The 16,503-nt window shown below is 40.2% G+C and overlaps 2 protein-coding genes across 4 annotated transcripts in view; one reads left to right on the top strand and one right to left on the bottom strand.

Annotated features, from left to right (window-relative positions):
- The window catches only part of LOC124876625 (calpain-5-like), a 52,265-nt gene that overhangs the window by 31,853 nt on the left and 3,909 nt on the right, over positions 1-16,503 (top strand). For 2 of the 3 annotated variants that reach the window (XM_047379551.1, XM_047379552.1), the window contains exons 4-11: positions 4,865-5,073; positions 5,215-5,407; positions 7,514-7,707; positions 9,333-9,410; positions 10,559-10,754; positions 10,843-10,965; positions 11,045-11,241; positions 12,583-12,704. In XM_047379551.1, the coding sequence (XP_047235507.1) occupies positions 4,865-5,073; positions 5,215-5,407; positions 7,514-7,707; positions 9,333-9,410; positions 10,559-10,754; positions 10,843-10,965; positions 11,045-11,241; positions 12,583-12,704 (1,312 nt within the window). Of the gene's footprint in view, positions 1-3,667; positions 3,820-4,864; positions 5,074-5,214; positions 5,408-7,513; positions 7,708-9,332; positions 9,411-10,558; positions 10,755-10,842; positions 10,966-11,044; positions 11,242-12,582; positions 12,705-16,503 lie in introns of those variants that run through there. The other variant, XM_047379553.1, reaches the window with a different exon arrangement.
- LOC124876626 (olfactory marker protein-like) lies at positions 717-2,041 on the bottom strand. The gene has a single exon (XM_047379554.1). The coding sequence runs from the start codon at positions 2,034-2,036 to the stop codon at positions 1,554-1,556; it is 483 nt and encodes a 160-aa protein (XP_047235510.1). The 5' UTR covers positions 2,037-2,041; the 3' UTR covers positions 717-1,553.

Genomic DNA, 16,503 nt, shown 5'->3' with positions numbered 1-16,503 from the left:
GCCACTTTACATAATTTGATGTTCCGTCATAGCATCAGTGTATGAACCTCATGACCGCCACAAATATAACTTCATTTTCTTTTTCCTCTTGCAGTTTGTTTTGATAGATTTCGTTTGTGTCACTTGTTTAAAATGTCCTCCTTCCTGGCAAAATGCAGACAAATTCCAGAGAGCCTGAACTTTCTTGCAGGTCGTCACTGCCCCGGCTTATCAGTGAGCAGTGAGGTGTGGGGTGAACTGGTCGTTGTTTGCATTAATAACAGCTTCTGATTACAGTACAGATGTTGGACAAGGTCACCCTCATTCAGTCAGGGAACTGCTAGTTAAAATGTAGTGTAGAGAAATAAAAATGTTCACCCTGCTCATTACTGAACGAGATTCTTAAATAACCCCTGCAACACCTCATTTCTGCTCACCTTACTTAAATGTCAAATAGTGACAAATGAAATCAGGATGCATCTTAAAACCATTTAAATTGTGATATTATTATGAGGAACAAAATATTCTAATAATAAAAATAATGTTAATAGGTATTTCTATCTAAGAAGAGAGAAAGTAAAGAAGGATAATCGACAGCAATCACAATGTTTTCTTTTTCACATTTGTGGATAATTGAACATTTGAATCTGTATTAGATTAATAAAACCTTCAAAGTTGACAAATAATCCTCACTAAATCTTCCTTCTTTTTAGGAACATCCTCCTGGTCACCAGGAGCTTATTCCTGCCCACCGCTGAGTGGTTGAGCCATAACCTACATATACTTCTGTTTGGTCAAGGGGTGACGAGCAAGATTGAGCAGAAGGATGCATAACAATGAGGAGACGGATCTATAATCCATATTCATGGGTTCAGAGGCTGCAGGCAGGATGGTTTTAATTAGGACTCTTGAGAGTGCGCTGACATTTTTTTTGGTGAAACCAGATTCAGCCTCTTGATGCTTCAGGTGTCAACTTTTTTAGAACTGTTTGTTGACAAGAAACAAGTTTAGATTCATCTGATCTGTGAGTTGTTTTCTCTCACATGTTTTCAGACGCTTCTCATTCACAGTTCCCGTGCAATGCCTGAGGCGGTTTGCAGAAGGGAGTGAGAGCCTTAGGGAGGAAGAGAGCCACCAATCCTTCTCTTGTTTATCAGGGTCAATGAGGCAGCACGACCTGTTTGCTCATCTGCTGGGAAATACTTGTAAACAAGCGCACATTGTCTCTGTGTGTTGCCTCATGTGGGACTGGACTCAGGCACAGCCTTCAGGGCTGAATGTTTGTCAGACAGACAGAAAGCAAGACAACATTTTGGTTCAGCACTTAAACCGAAGCAATGACAAATAAAATCAGGATGCATCTTAAATTTAACTTAACTGTATTTATTCCCAGGGTGCAGAGATAGAAAGTAAACAATAGAATTGGTTGCAGTTGTTGAGTTCTTTAAAGAAGCAGCTGACAAGCTTCTGACTGAATTGATCATACAAGAAACATGACGCTACCTAAAAACAACAGCTTCTCCAGGTAAAGCGCACTGAGTTTATTTTACGGTGGGTTTCGTTCGTCCCATGTCTTAAGTGTCCACCATGAAGGTGATTGAGCAGTCGATAGACTCGGGGCTGCAGCCTTCTGCAAACGCAAACAGGAAGTACATCACTTTCCTCACCTTCGCCAGCTCTGCTATTCTCTCACCAAGTTCGGCCACATCAGCTTCATAGCACTGAGCGGACACATCCGGGGCTTCACCGGCCACTCTCCAGAACTCCCCAACGGGCTCCAGCAGCTGGCGGGTCATCAGGTTAGTGAGATCTGGCGTCCAGAGCTGTGAGGTGGCAGTGATGGTGAGGCGCCCCGGCTGCGCCAGCCTCACCGTCCAGTGGGAGAAGCGGAGGGACTGTTTGGAGAAGTCCAGCCGGTACACGGCCTCATTGGGCCGCAGCAGGCGCTCACCCTCCTGCCTCTTCTGGCTGCGCTGCTGCAGGGACTGAACCCGCAGGCGCATCACCTCCGTTAGCTGGTTGTCCAGCCGGAAAGGCAGCTCAGTCTTTGCAGACATGCTCCAACAGTGCTGAGAGGTGGATACCAACTGCAGGCTGGATTAAAATCAACAGCCGTGTCAAATCTGAGTGTCTTTACTTTTTCTCTGTCCACTAGCTCTTAATCTCTGTCTCTTTCTGCTGACTGGAACAGTTTGTATGACTTCATGCCTAATTAATGCCGCATTAAAGAACAGTGGGTGGGTCTTGCACAGAGGTACAGAGGAGCCAGGAGAAAACAAGATCTAATTACATTTAAAAGCAGAGTTCAGCATCGGCCCAAAGGGAGTTGTACTCAGAACTGTTTGTCACACATTTGTTTTTGATTGTGTTTGCTTGGTTACAGATCCTTGACTGCACCACATCTTGAACATAAAGTTCCAGCAGGATCACAGGAACCATCTTTTTACTTTACAGATATTTAACATGAATAAGGCAGTCTGTGTTTGTTGATGTTGGAAAAATGGAAAATCAATGAGGGAAAGATCCCTTTAGTTCTTTCCTCTTGTTTCTGCATCACAACAGATGACGCTAAGCCAGATAAAGGTTTCCCCACCATCAGTGCAGAGACAGAACGTGAGCAATAGAAAACAGAGCGGAGAAAAGATGCCAATTCAAATTATTATAAAATGACTCTGAGGCGTTTCTCTTCTCCTCCCCTGGATCAGACGAGACCGGATTCTCTCCTTCAGCACCGAGTCGCATCCTGCAGAGAGGTTTGACAGGAACTGCTGTTCAGTTAGTACATCTTGACATCTCCAGGAACACCCGCTGGAGGGCTGTCACTTGGTTCACCTTTGGTGTCGCTCACAGCATCGTTTACACCTTCTGTGGCATTTTCATCGTGTTGGAGGCTCCACCACTGTCTGTACTGTGAAAAAGTATTTGCTCCCTTATAGCTTTCCTCTGTTTTTGCTTCTTTGTTCCACCTAAATGTTTCAGATGATCAAACATTAGAAAAAGATAAGCTGAGTAAACAGAAAAGGCTGTTTTCAAATGATGATTTCATTTATTAAGGAAAAAAATCCAAACCAGCCCTATTTGAAATGTATGCCCCCCTTTTAGAGATGGACCTACTGGATCATTGTCTTACTGTACAACTCAAGCGCGTTTCAATATGATGTTCACTGACTGAATGCTCGGCCGTTCTCCTTCAAGATTTTCTGCTAGTTACAGCAAGAAGTCCAGGTCCTAAGGCAGCAATGCAACCCCAGATCACACAACCATCACCGTGTTCGACTGTTGGTGACTTTCTTTTTCTGAAATTCTCTTAATTTTTTGCCATATGGACACCCACCTTCTACAAAATCCACAGAATATTAAATATTAAAAGATATAGGGATTATCTTTGGTGGTAAATCTCAAACAGACATTGTGCTCTTTATTGTCAGCAGTGGTTCTGACCTTTGAACTTGACTTTGGAGGCCCTAGGAGACTGCACAGGCAGTCCAGCTTCACCAGGATTGCCTGAAGGTTTGCTGTGTCTCCGAGCACAGTCTTAAGCATGGAGGAGATTCCAGGAGACAGATGTTCTAGGAGAACTGGACAGGCCCGTCAGAGGTTCTTAACCCATCAGCAGGACCGGCATCTGCTCCTCTATGCAAGAAGGAACAGGATGATTACTACCAGACCCCTACAAGTTATCTCCAGTGGGCCACTGGCATGAACGTCTCTGACCAAACAATTAGAAACAGACTTCATGAGGGTCGGCTGAGGGCCCAACGTTCTCTTGAAGGCCCTGTGCTCACTGCCCGGTACCGTGGAGATCCACTGGCACTTGCCAGAGAACACCAGAATTGGCAGGTTGGCACCGGCACCATGTTCTAGAAAGTATAATTTTTGTTTTTTAAACTAAAATCAACACAATTTAAATTGTGAATTTTCTGACCTGCTCAACAATAAACTAAGCTTGAAATATTTTGATGAAACATAAAGTATTCTGTTTTTGTTTTGTAGGAAAGGGATGTGTCAATCTTTGTAGAACCAAAACTTTCCAGCTTGGAAATTATTTTGGGCTCGATGGGAAAAAAATACAAAACGTACATTCTCAGCATTAAGATCAGGATTTTAATCACTATTTCTTTGAAAACACTTCCTGTATTTAGACCAACCTTAATAAAGTAATTAAAAGCTTATGTGTGTGCACCAAAGTCTGCTTTTGAGTAAAAGTCAGTGGATACATGTGGTCTTATTTACTATGAAATTAAAGAGTGCAAAAAGCAAGGTTATAAAAAGACAAATACTCTGCGTTGTACCTTTGTGTGGGGGAAAAGATTTTGCACCAATGAAAAGTTACCAGTCTTGATCTACATCAACCAGCATGGCTGGCAGGCAAACTTTGTTCCATTTCTGAACTGCAGTTGGGTGCCACACAAAATCAGTCCAGGGGCCGCATATGGCCCTCATGCCACGCGTTGGATACCCGTAGCCACTAGCTAGCTACTTCAGTTTGTAAACTAGGTTACTTTACTAAACATAATCAGTGGGTCTCTGTTAGATTCCACATTTTGCTGACTTTTATACTTCTCAGTTATTCACCCTGAAGTTTACAGGACTAAATCTACGTTGACATGGATGATGTCTGAGTGAAACTTTTCCTCAATCAGTAACAATCAGGTTAGATAATAACAGCATTTAAATATTATTATGTCAAAATGACTCTAGTTTGCCCAATTATTTAGCTAAAACCTATTAAATTTGTTCACCAACATTAAATGCATCAACAGATATGAGGCAACGTGACCTTACTGTCGTTTCCCAACCCATTCTGACATTATTCAGAATCCATCGACAGACAGCTAAATGCTCCGCTCACCTTGTCCTCCACCTTCTCCGTCTCTTGCTCCAGGTCATCCCGGACTGGAAGGAGCAGGAGTGGGATACAGAGAAGCCCGACTCGTATGCGGGGATTTTCCACTTCCGCTTCTGGCGCTTTGGCGAGTGGGTGGACGTTGTGATTGACGACCGGCTGCCGACAGTCGACAACCAGCTCGTCTACTGCCACTCCAATGACAGCAACGAGTTCTGGAGCGCCCTGGTGGAAAAGGCCTACGCCAAGTGAGTATTACCATTAGATACTGTATATAATGTCAGATGAGCAGAGATAACACAAAGCTGTCATAGTTTTACACTTTCACAGCTGCAGGTCCTCAGGCCAGATAAGTGGGAGCATACCTCAGTTATCCTCCTTTCCTGCAGGGTTTATGGCTGCTATGAGGCTTTGGATGGAGGAAACACAGCAGATGCCCTGGTGGATTTTACGGGCGGTGTTTCCGAGCCCGTGGACCTTCTGGAGGGTCAGATGGCAACAGATGAGGTGGCTCGTAACCAGCTTTTTGAAAGAGTACTCAAAGTCCACAACAGAGACGGTCTCATCAGCTGTTCTATCAGAGTGAGCTAAGAACGACGTCCCTCACCCAATGCACATAACCTTATGCCTCATCTGAAATCACAGATCTGGCTTAGTTTGCTTCTATAGAAATATAATATCAGGTATTGTATGAAAGAACCTGCATAAAGACTTTATGCTTCGGGTGTCTTAGAAACTGAAAACTTAAAGTCATCCTCCCTAGAGTTTTCTTGTTGTAACAGGTCAATTTACTTGTTATCTTTGGGGAATAAAACACGTTATCTTGTGGTGACGAGATATTTAGCTCAGTAAATTCTTCACTTTTGACACTACTTGGTTTTAAAATCAGCACATACAGTATCTTCAAATGTGGGCTGAGTACTCTAGCTTCCTTCCACAGGACGTTGACTGGTCTCTAAACTGCCCTTTGGTGTGAATGAGTTTGCATTGTTGTTATGATGTGCAGAGGTTCTGTCCAAGATGTATCCTGGTTCTTACCTATTGAGCACTGAAGATGGGCACCAGGCCCCAGCAGCCCTGCAAGTATTACGCTTGTTTAGAAAGTTGACAAAGAATAAGAAGTTAATAGTGAAGAGACACAATAAAAAAACCAGAAACACCAAGCCAAGTATTTTCTCTCTGCAAAAAGACAACTCTAGGTTAATGGCAGCAATAACTACAGATTGGAGAGTTGTTGGAGAAAACAGCAGAGTGAAGGAAAGTGGTCATTATGTTCTTCAGCAGGCTAACCCTAAAGCAGCATAACTACAGAGATAGTTCAACCTAAGCCACTCTGTAAGTTTTATTTAAAGGGAAATGTTATGCTTGGTCTTAAAAGTACCGGTAGATAGAGTGTCTGCCTCACAGGCAGGAACTGTGAGTTGGTACCACAGGATAGGAGCCTGATACCTGAAAGATCAGCCTCCAGTTCTAAGGTTAGAAGTTCTAGGAACCACCAGTAAGCCTGTAGTTTGAAGCAGTCCTCTGATGGGAACATCGGGATTAATCAGATCTCTGATTTAAGATGGAGTTAGATTATTTAAGGATTCATGCAGTCATGTTGAGTAAATTGGAATATTATTGAAAAGTTCATTTATTTCATTAACCCAATTCACTGAGTAAATAGATTAAAGAATGAAGATTACTTACACACAAACTGATGTTTTTAAGCCTTTATTTCTGTAAAGTATGATGATTTTCTGCTTACAGCCAGTAAAAACACGACATTTAAGATTAAAATATGACATCAGACCGATAAGAAAACATTTTTAATACAGAAATGTGGGCTTAATAGTATGTTTAATGCCTGCTTAAAGGTAGTCAATTTCTAAAGGTACTTTTAATCTGAAAACGAGCCTCATCATATTCCAGTTTATGGAAAATACTGTATATAAGATGAAAAACGCTTACATCTATTCTGGATTTAATTGTTGGTAAAAACTGGAGAAACATGATCTCTCTTAATTGTCAACAGAATTCTTACAGCATTATTTTGAATGAACTGAAGGTTTTTTGGTCTTTCTCTGGGCTTTTCTGATATTATTCTGAAACTTGTTCAAAATGGGATTTAAATGATCTTAAGAAGCGTTGATCCAAAGATTTATATTAATTGCTTGATTATCTGGGGTTTATGTTATGGATATGTATAAGAAGTATCACCAGCATAACACTGGAAATTTATTGATAATTTTAATAAATACATATACAGTATAATTTTATAGATTTGTAAAATAATTGGCCCCAAGCAGTGAACCTTGTGGTAACCCATAACTAACAACGCATTAATGTAAAAAGAATGGTATTGTATAGTTATTATGATTTAATAATATATCATAATTTACTATTATATTTTTCTTATTTAATGTAACATCTAAAAAAATATATTTTTTAATCAATTTCAATTGTTTGGGCAGAAGGTGGTGTATACTTTTTGTGTCAAATAATATGGAAAAAAACAAGTAGTTTTTCAAGTAATCTGATTCATATTCCAACAAAGATGCTTTCCAAATATCTAACCGACCCTTTTAGTCATCAACCCAATGGCTCCCACATTTCACTGAGTAATGAATCATGTCGTCTTCAGCCTGCAGAGGCAGGGGTGTGGATGGTCCTTCTGAAGGTCTGACACACTGTCGGTTGTTTATCTAGGCGACCACAGTGGAGGACATGGAGGCACGGCTGGAATGTGGTTTGGTCAAAGGCCACGCCTATGCCGTGACGGACGTTCGGAAGGTGCGGCTTGGTCACGGACTGCTGGCCTTCTTCAAATCGGAGAAGCTGCAAATGATCCGGATGAGGAACCCCTGGGGAGAGAAGGAGTGGAGCGGCCCGTGGAGCGACAGGTAAATACAGCACTGCCACTTGCAGATCATGAGCCACTGCTGCAGTTACTTTATTTTTAAACCTCCTGAAGCTGTTGTCATTCATCATTTCTGGTGTAACTAAACTGTCTCAGTTAGATGGAGGACAAGCAATGAATTCATCTTTTAACATGTGACCTTGTTGAGGAACGGTTTAAACAATTTCTCTGATTTAATTTCCATAATGCCAAAGTGAACTGTTCCTCTGAGTCTGACTTTGACACACTAATTACTAAGAGGCTGAATGTGAAGAATGAGAAAACCTCAAATGACTGGACAAAGCTCAGCCCATAAATAATGCACACGTTGTAGACAAGAGAACAACACAGTGAGAAATGTCATGTAGACAATGAAAAATGGAAATGCAATCCAGCTAATGGGCCTCCCAGTGAACAACAGGGACTGATTTCAGCACCTCTCAGACGGCTGTTTTCAGAGTTTCTGCTTCACTCCTTCATTTATGGTCCACTGAGGAGCAGATAACACTAATATAAAGGTCTTCCCTTTACAGAAACAAAGCAGGGAGGCAGTAAAGCTGGGTGATAATGGAATATGAATTATCAATGAGGGTGAAAGAAACAGATGTCCTTAAGGAAACGTGAATGATCTCATTCACTGTCACTGAATTATTTATTCAAGGCTTGATAAAACCTGTTGGCATATCAGGAGGCTGGCAGGCTGTTAAGATGTAGCAGTGAATCATAAACAGAGAAAAAGTATCCTGGCAGTAAACACCTAGAATTCCCATGAGCATTGAACGCAGCAGGCATTCATGTTCAGGTTTGATTGATAGAAACTAAAGAAGTTCATTGTGGTTTTTATGCTCATTATTGGTGTTATTGTAGTCATTCACTCATTCATTCATTTTATAGTAGTACCAGTAGTGGCACCAGTAATAATATTGGTAGTAAGAGTTGTATTAGTAGTAGCAGTACTAGAAGTAGTTCCTGCTACTCCTACCTCTAGCAGTTGTAGGGTTAGCAGTAGTAGTAGTGGTACCAGTACTAGTACTGTTAGAGCTAGTAGTAGTAGTAGTACCTGTTACCAGTAGTGGTAGTAGTGGTGGTGGTACCAGTTGTTAGTGGTTTATTTGATCATGTGGGATTGATGTTTGTTTTTATTTTTTGATTTATTTAACAGTAGTTGTTGTAGTAATGGTAACAGTAGTAGTCGCTGTAGTAATAGTAGTAGAAGTATCCAGATAGATTTAGACCCATACAACACTGAACAATAATAATTAATTTTGTAAATCTATAACTGCATATTTGTATTATTTTAACACTTAAAGCTTCAAATATATTTAATTCCTCATTTACTGATTATCTAAAAAACTTCTGTCTATTCTATTGAATTTGAACCTATTTCTTAATGTTTGGAAAAAACAAATATACAGACAGTAAAACTTTTTCACTTGATAAGTAGAGCTAATTTGCATTTATTGCACATTGGATAAGACAGAAATGCTACTTTTTAATTTTATGTTTCATTTAAAGTGAAACTTTGTAAAAGAAGGAATCAAAAGTTTCATAATTAAAAGTCTGAAGTTGCAAATAGACCTAGGGTTACCAGGTGAAACACAAATGCAGATTTGTTCTTGTTGATTTCAGTTCTGAGGAGTGGAACAAGGTGAGCAAGAGTGAGAGAGAGAAGCTGGGTGTCACCGTGCAGGATGACGGCGAGTTCTGGTGAGACCCGTAACTTTTTAATCACTGAATATATCAAACACGTTGTACCAGTATGGTTATCATGGGACAAACTGGGGATCCTGCAACTCTCTGGTGCAAACTATTAGAAAAGTAATATTTTCATTCATACAAAATGTCTGATATTGCTTTAAATTAGCTTGATAACAGACTACAAACACCAGCTATTAAGGTTTACATTTGTTTCTTTGTTTATACTTTGATTTAGCCTTTACAGACTAGTTGTCGCCTGTCTTCCTTGGTTAACATAAAAACTACTTTTGTGGGATCACACACTGCTTTCAGGCATATTTTACTCAAATTTCCTCTGGATCTCCACTCGTGGTCCGGTCTACACCTTTCCTGACAAAGTTTTGTGATTTAAAATGATTCCAGTGATTCAGAAGTTTCACATCTGCATAAATTTCTATAAAAGCTGCATCAAGCTACACTGATCAACCGATCCAAGAGGGAAATCTGAATCAACATGTTTCCTCTGTGAATCCTACTGTTTAGAAGACTTTGATGTTGCTCAGTGTAATTCAGAGATGTATTGACTGCAGGTTTCTTGGCCAAAATTAATTTTTGTGAAGCTCAGCCATGTTAGCTGTGTCTAAGCTATTTCTGTTGGAACTGTATTTTACACCATAAAAATACAGAATGTGCTTTTTTTTCATTTCTGGTTGAACAGAAAATTTCACAATGTTCAAAAACTGCAGCAATAAAAACTGGAAATCTAAACTTCAGCTCTTCAAGTCTTTGGCTGAATAGAAACATTTCTCTAAGCAAAAATAACTGCAGCATCTTTTCTGAAGATCAGACTGTAGCTTGTGAAATTCAACCAAATTAATGTGGATAATCACAGTTATTTCATGACTTAACAAGGGGGACAATTACAGTTAAACCAATTAAGTCACTGCTTCTTATGTTTACTCAGTTTATTTTAGTCTGATATTAAATTGTCTTTGATGATCTCAAACCTTTAGGTTGGGAAGAAAAGCAAAACAGAAGAAAGCTCTTTGTAACATGTAAATGTTCCTCTTTGCTCTGATTTCCTTTCATTTTGAACCTACTTAGGAACTTCCTCTTTTCCTCCAGCTGGTATCCACTCTCTGCGGTCTATCTTTTCCTCTTTGCCTGTCCTTCTGCAGGATGAACTTTGATGACTTCTGCCAGTACTTCACCGACCTGATCCTCTGCCGCCTCATCAACACCTCCTACTTGAGCATCCACAAGACCTGGGAGGAGGAGGTGATGAGGGGCTCCTGGGTGCACCGCCAGGACCCCCTACGCAACCGCTCCGGCGGCTGCATCAATCACAAGGTCACCTTCCTGCAGAACCCTCAGGTTGGTCAGTGTGCTTCTGTTGTTGTTAATAGATGTGTCACCAGTGCTGAAGGGTAATAATGGAGTCATCTTCTTTTTTTTTCACCAGTACGTGTTTGACGTGAAGAAGGTGGAGGATGAAGTGTTGATCTGCTTGCAACAAAAAGAGAAGAGAGCCACACCTAAAGAAGGCAAAGGGGAGAATCTTGCTATAGGCTTCGATATTCACCGGGTAAAAACACAAAAAAAACACCAGTTATTGTTTTTTCAAGGTTGCCAAACTTCTCCAGTAACATCTTCTCATTCTGCAGGTTGAACTAAATCGGAAGTACCGTATGCACACAGCCCAGCAGAAAGTAGCAGGTTCCATCTACATCAACTCGCGCTGCGTCTTCCTCAGGAAGGAGCTCAAGGAAGGTCGATATGTCATCATTCCCACAACCTTTGACCCAGGGCAGCAGGGAGAATTTCTGCTCCGGGTCTTCACCGATGTGCCTTCAGACTGCAAGTAATTATGAGATGAGTTGCCCAAAAGCTTTCTAAAAAGAATGTACAGGTCCTTCTCAAAATATTAGCATATTGTGATAAAGTTAATTATTTTCCATAATGTCATGATGAAAATTTAACATTCATATATTTTAGATTCATTGCACACTAACTGAAATATTTCAGGTCTTTTATTGTCTTAATACGGATGATTTTGGCATACAGCTCATGAAAACCCAAAATTCCCCAGGTCAAGCCACTTTTGAACCAGAAACAGCGGCAGAAGCGCCTGACCTGGGCTACAGAGAAGCAGCACTGGACTGTTGCTCAGTGGTCCAAAGTACTTTTTTCGGATGAAAGCAAATTCTCCATGTCATTCAGAAATCAAGGTACCAGAGTCTGGAGGAAGACTGGGGAGAAGGAAATGCCAAAATGTCAGAAGTCCAGTGTCAAGTACCCACAGTCAGTGATGGTCTGGGGTGCCGTGTCAGCTGCTGGTGTTGGTCCACTGTGTTTTATCAAGGACAGGGTCAATGCAGCTAGCTATCAGGAGATTTTGGAGCACTTCATGCTTCCATCTGCTGAAAAGCTTTATGGAGATGAAGATTTCATTTTTCAGCACGACCTGGCACCTGCTCACAGTGCCAAAACCACTGGTAAATGGTTTACTGACCATGGTATCACTGTGCTCAATTGGCCTGCCAACTCTCCTGACCTGAACCCCATAGAGAATCTGTGGAATATTGTGAAGAGAACGTTGAGAGACTCAAGACCCAACACTCTGGATGAGCGAAAGGCCGCTATCGAAGCATCCTGAGCCTCCATAAGACCTCAGCAGTGCCACAGGCTGATTGCCTCCATGCCACGCCGCATTGAAGCAGTCATTTCTGCAAAAGGATTCCCGACCAAGTATTGAGTGCATAACTGTACATGATTATTTGAAGGTTGACGTTTTTTGTATTAAAAACACTTTTCTTTTATTGGTCGGATGAAATATGCTAATTTTGTAAAAATATTTTAATAATGTTGCATGGAAACACTATTTTCAGATTTGTGAAAATTCTTTGCTAGTCAAGGTAAATATAACCAGAAAATTGGATATACCTGTAAATAATCCTAATCAGAAACATATATACATAAAAACCCACATCAAATCCAGGTAAAGGCTCAAAACGCAGTTTAGATTTTCTTCCTTGCACATTTTATAAACTATCTAAACCATGTAGCCTCGAAATCCCGATTTGTGTGTCCAACAGACATGGGATTTGTGCTTAGTTGAAAGGCAGCAGGAGAAAGTGTCCTTCAGGATGAAATATCTAAACATTTATATATTTATGCTCATACACCTTCTCTCTCTCTGCAGAGAGCTGACTCTGGACGAGCCTCCTCAGACTTGTTGGACCGGGATGTGTGGCTACCCTCAGCTGGTCACTCAGGTTCATGTAGTGAGTGCTGAGGGACTGCAGGGACAGGACACCAACGGAGGTAAGTCCTTTACCCTCGCTGAATAACAGCTTTAGTCTGAGACCTTTGCTTTTTATCTGCATGTTTATGTACTGTAAAAAATAGATCATAGACATTCATTGCTTCATTCAACATACAAAAGAGTTGCACCACAGCGCCTCCTGCAGTCTCTTATACCTTTATTTTACTGATCTCCTCAGTACATCCTGGGCTTAGTATTAGCTTTAACTTGCCTTTTAATTAAAGCCCCATCCATGGTGAAAAGCTGGAGTTTTTTTTAAAGCAGTTATTAAGGTTTATTTGCGCAATTTACCAACAAAAAGTTCTTTACACGAAAAGCAAATCGGTCCAATCTGTTACAAATAGTCCATTCGAAACCAGATCATTCCAGTACCGTCAAACCTAAACATTTTTACAAGAATCCAGGTACATTTAGGCTGAACCCAATTTCACCGTCCTGTCCCTTATTCTTAGCCCTAACTGCTAATGTCTAAGGAGGGCGGGGCATCCCAGTGGTCCTGAAGACAAAGAGGAAGCTGAAAGGTGAAAGGTGACCGTGCATTTTCAGTCACTGGCCCAAAACTGAGTTACCTTTGCACATCAGACAGTCTGATTCTCTTCATGCTGTTAGGTCTTCTCTTTTTATTTTGATTGGCTTTTAACTTGAAGTGTTGGTTTACCGCTGCTGTTATTGTGTGTTTATTTATTTTATTGTTTATTTGTGGTTTTTAGTCTACAGAACCTTTACCAAATGTGTTGTTTTTAAAGTGCTTTAACAAATAAAGTTGGAGTGGGTTGGAAGTAGATGGAGGGTCGGGTGGAACGACTTTCTAGCAGAGAATTTTCAGGGAAACACCTGGAAACGAAGGTCTAAGAGCTGTGCTTGCAACTTCACTCACAACATAAGATATTTTAACGTCAGAATAACTGTAATGTCTAATTTAAAGTGTTTGGATATGTTACATTTGGTATTACTGTTGTTAATAAGCCTACAAAATACCAAAATATCTTTTTTATCAAGTTAAAACACACTCACAGACCATTTTATTATTATTATTGTTAATACCAGGTTAGGCCATATTTGGCCTTCAGAACTGTCATAATTCAAAAACGTTTCAGAAACATTCCTCAGAGATTTTGGTCCATCTTGACTTGACAGCATCACATTGTCGCTGCAGATCTGTTAGCTGCACGTGCATGGTGTGAATCTCCTGTTCCTCCGCATGGTAAAGGTGATGTTTGGATTCATATGTCTTGATGTTCAAGAAACCAGTTTGGGATTATCTGATCTCTGTGACATGGTGCATTATTCAGCTGGATGTAGCCCCCAGTAGATGGGTGCACTGTGGTCATAAAGAGTTGGAGATGGTCAGCAGCAATACATCTGGCAGAATGTGGTGTTTATACCATGTTCAGTTGGTACTAAGGGGTCCAAAGTGTGCCAAGGAAATATCCTCACACCGTTGTATCACAGCCACTAGCCTGAATCTTTGCATTGAGCATCAAACATCTCCAAAAGCACTGCTGTCTCCATTATGTGGAAATAGAAGAATGTTTGGACCACCATGATCTAAATCTGGCCATCCAACTAAAGTGGGTTATTGGAGGAGAAGGACTAGGATACAAAGATACAAAAACAATTTGACAATGGAAAAGCCCTGAGGTTTCAGTTATTTAGAAATGTATGAGTTGGATCACTCGCACAGATTGTGAAATCATGGAAGAAAGGCCTTGGTCAGAGAGGTCACCAAGAACTCAACAATCGCTCAGGCAGAACTCCGGCGTTCTGTTGTGGAGAAAGAAACATCCTAAAGGTCAACCATTGCTAATGCACTCCAACTGTCAGGCCTTTGTGGTGAAGATTTTTCAACCAGGAGAAACAAAATTCTTTGGTCTGATCAATCAAAAATCAAACTTTCTGACCTGTCATGTCTGGAGTAAAACAGCGACTAACTCCATCCATTCTTAAAGAAAAATGACTTAAAATACAATCCCATTTATCCATCAAAGCGTGTGTCCCTAACCTTTATCTGATTTTATTTAACCTCAGAAGAGGGCATCAAATTGCATTTGGTTGGTTGAGTCATTCAAAGACTTAAAAAGTTCTTAGTTTTGTATGGAGTTAAATTTGTCTCAATATTATTCAATCAAACAAAAAACTAATCTCAATCAAAAAAAACTAATCTCAATCAAAAAAATAATATTCAATCAAAAAAAACTAATCTCAATCAAAAAATATTAAGTTGTGATCAAAAGAGAAAAAAGTTATTTGCCAAACATAAACTTTTATTTGATCATGTCAAAAATCTTTGGTTACGAGTCTCGCTTTTTTGGTTTTGACGCTCTCTGTTTTTGGTTGAACTCAACGAATTTTGAGTTCTGGAAACATGAACATCCTGGGCGGGGCCTAAAGACGAACGATGTAAGACGTTTCCCTATTGGTTAGCGCTGACTAAAGCAGCAGACTCTGACCCCCCGCATCTTTGAACTTCTGCTCGAACTGCAGGGCTTGCAGCGTCGCTTCAGTGAGGAGACATCAACTGTACAGAAGAAAACTGCGGTCAAGTGAGCCGAAAGTCAGAAATACGCGGCCCTGCCAGCTGACACCAGCTCTCTCTTAAAGATTAGCGTCACGCATACAAGGTGCTTTACGGTAACGGAGCAGAAAGGATCCGATCCTGGCAACGGTTGAGAAAATAAGAGGAAAACAGAAAAGTAACCTTCAGAACATTTATATTAATTACATTTTTACAACTTTCACATTAATGTTTTATGTAAAAGAATAAATATTTAATATTTTACTGTACAATTTTGGAGAAATATCTTGTCAAAATACCTCAAAATGCTCAACCATTATATACATTTGTCCCACTTTCAGGAATTTATTTCTCCAAAACCATGAGAGGTGACAACACAATCTCTTCAGATTATATTAGAGGGTCATCTACGCTATAACCAGAATTAGTATTTCATAATTTCACTGTAGGTTTCTGGAGAAATACACAACTACCCCAAGTGTAGTATATATAATGCACCTTGTATGCGTGACGCTAATCTTTAAGAGAGAGCTGGTGTCGGCTGGCGTGACCGCGTATTTCTGACTTTCGGCTCACTTGACCGCAGTTTTCTTCTGTACAGTTGATGTCTCCTCATTGAAGCGACGCTGCAAGCCCTGCAGTTGGAGCAGAAGTTCAGAGATGCGGGGATCAGAGTCTGCTGCTTTAGTCAGCGCTAACCAATAGGGAAACGTCTTACATCGTTCGTCTTTAGGCCCCGCCCAGGATGTTCATGTTTCCAGAACTCAAAATTCGTTGAGTTCAACCAAAAACAGAGAGCGTCAAAACCAAAAAAGCGAGACTCGTAAACCAAAGATTTTTGACCTGCGCAAATAAAAGTTTATGTTTTGCAAATAACTTTTTTCTCTTTGTGAGAAAAAACTCTGAAAGTTTTGATCACAACTTAATATTTTTTGATTGAGATTAGTTTTTTTTTTATTGAATATAATTTTTTTTTGATTGAGATTAGTTTTTTGTTTGATTGAATAATATTGAGACAAATTTAACTCCATAGTTTTGATGTATTTAATAACTAGGGGGAAAAAATCAACTTTTTCAGTAGTTGACCTGCCAATCAGGGCGAGCCGATCAAGGGAAAATTGGCCGATTCCATTCTAATTGGTGCATCCCAAGTATATTTTATGCAAGGATGATGTTGTGATTATGAATATAAATATATTATTTAATACTAATACTTTAATATTTTATTAAATAATATTTCGGTCTGTTAAGGGTTGTTCTGTGAATACCAGCCCAGTAAGGCG

This window comes from Girardinichthys multiradiatus, chromosome 11, assembly GCF_021462225.1.
Source record: "Girardinichthys multiradiatus isolate DD_20200921_A chromosome 11, DD_fGirMul_XY1, whole genome shotgun sequence".
Lineage (NCBI taxonomy): Eukaryota > Metazoa > Chordata > Actinopteri > Cyprinodontiformes > Goodeidae > Girardinichthys > Girardinichthys multiradiatus.
Note: the sequence above shows the minus strand (reverse complement) of the source record. Positions and strands in the feature narration are given on the sequence as shown.

Bases quoted from the DNA above. Each gene is read 5' to 3' on its own strand.
- LOC124876626 (XM_047379554.1), bottom strand. From the start codon at position 2,036: ATGTCTGCAAAGACTGAGCTGCCTTTCCGGCTGGACAACCAGCTAACG.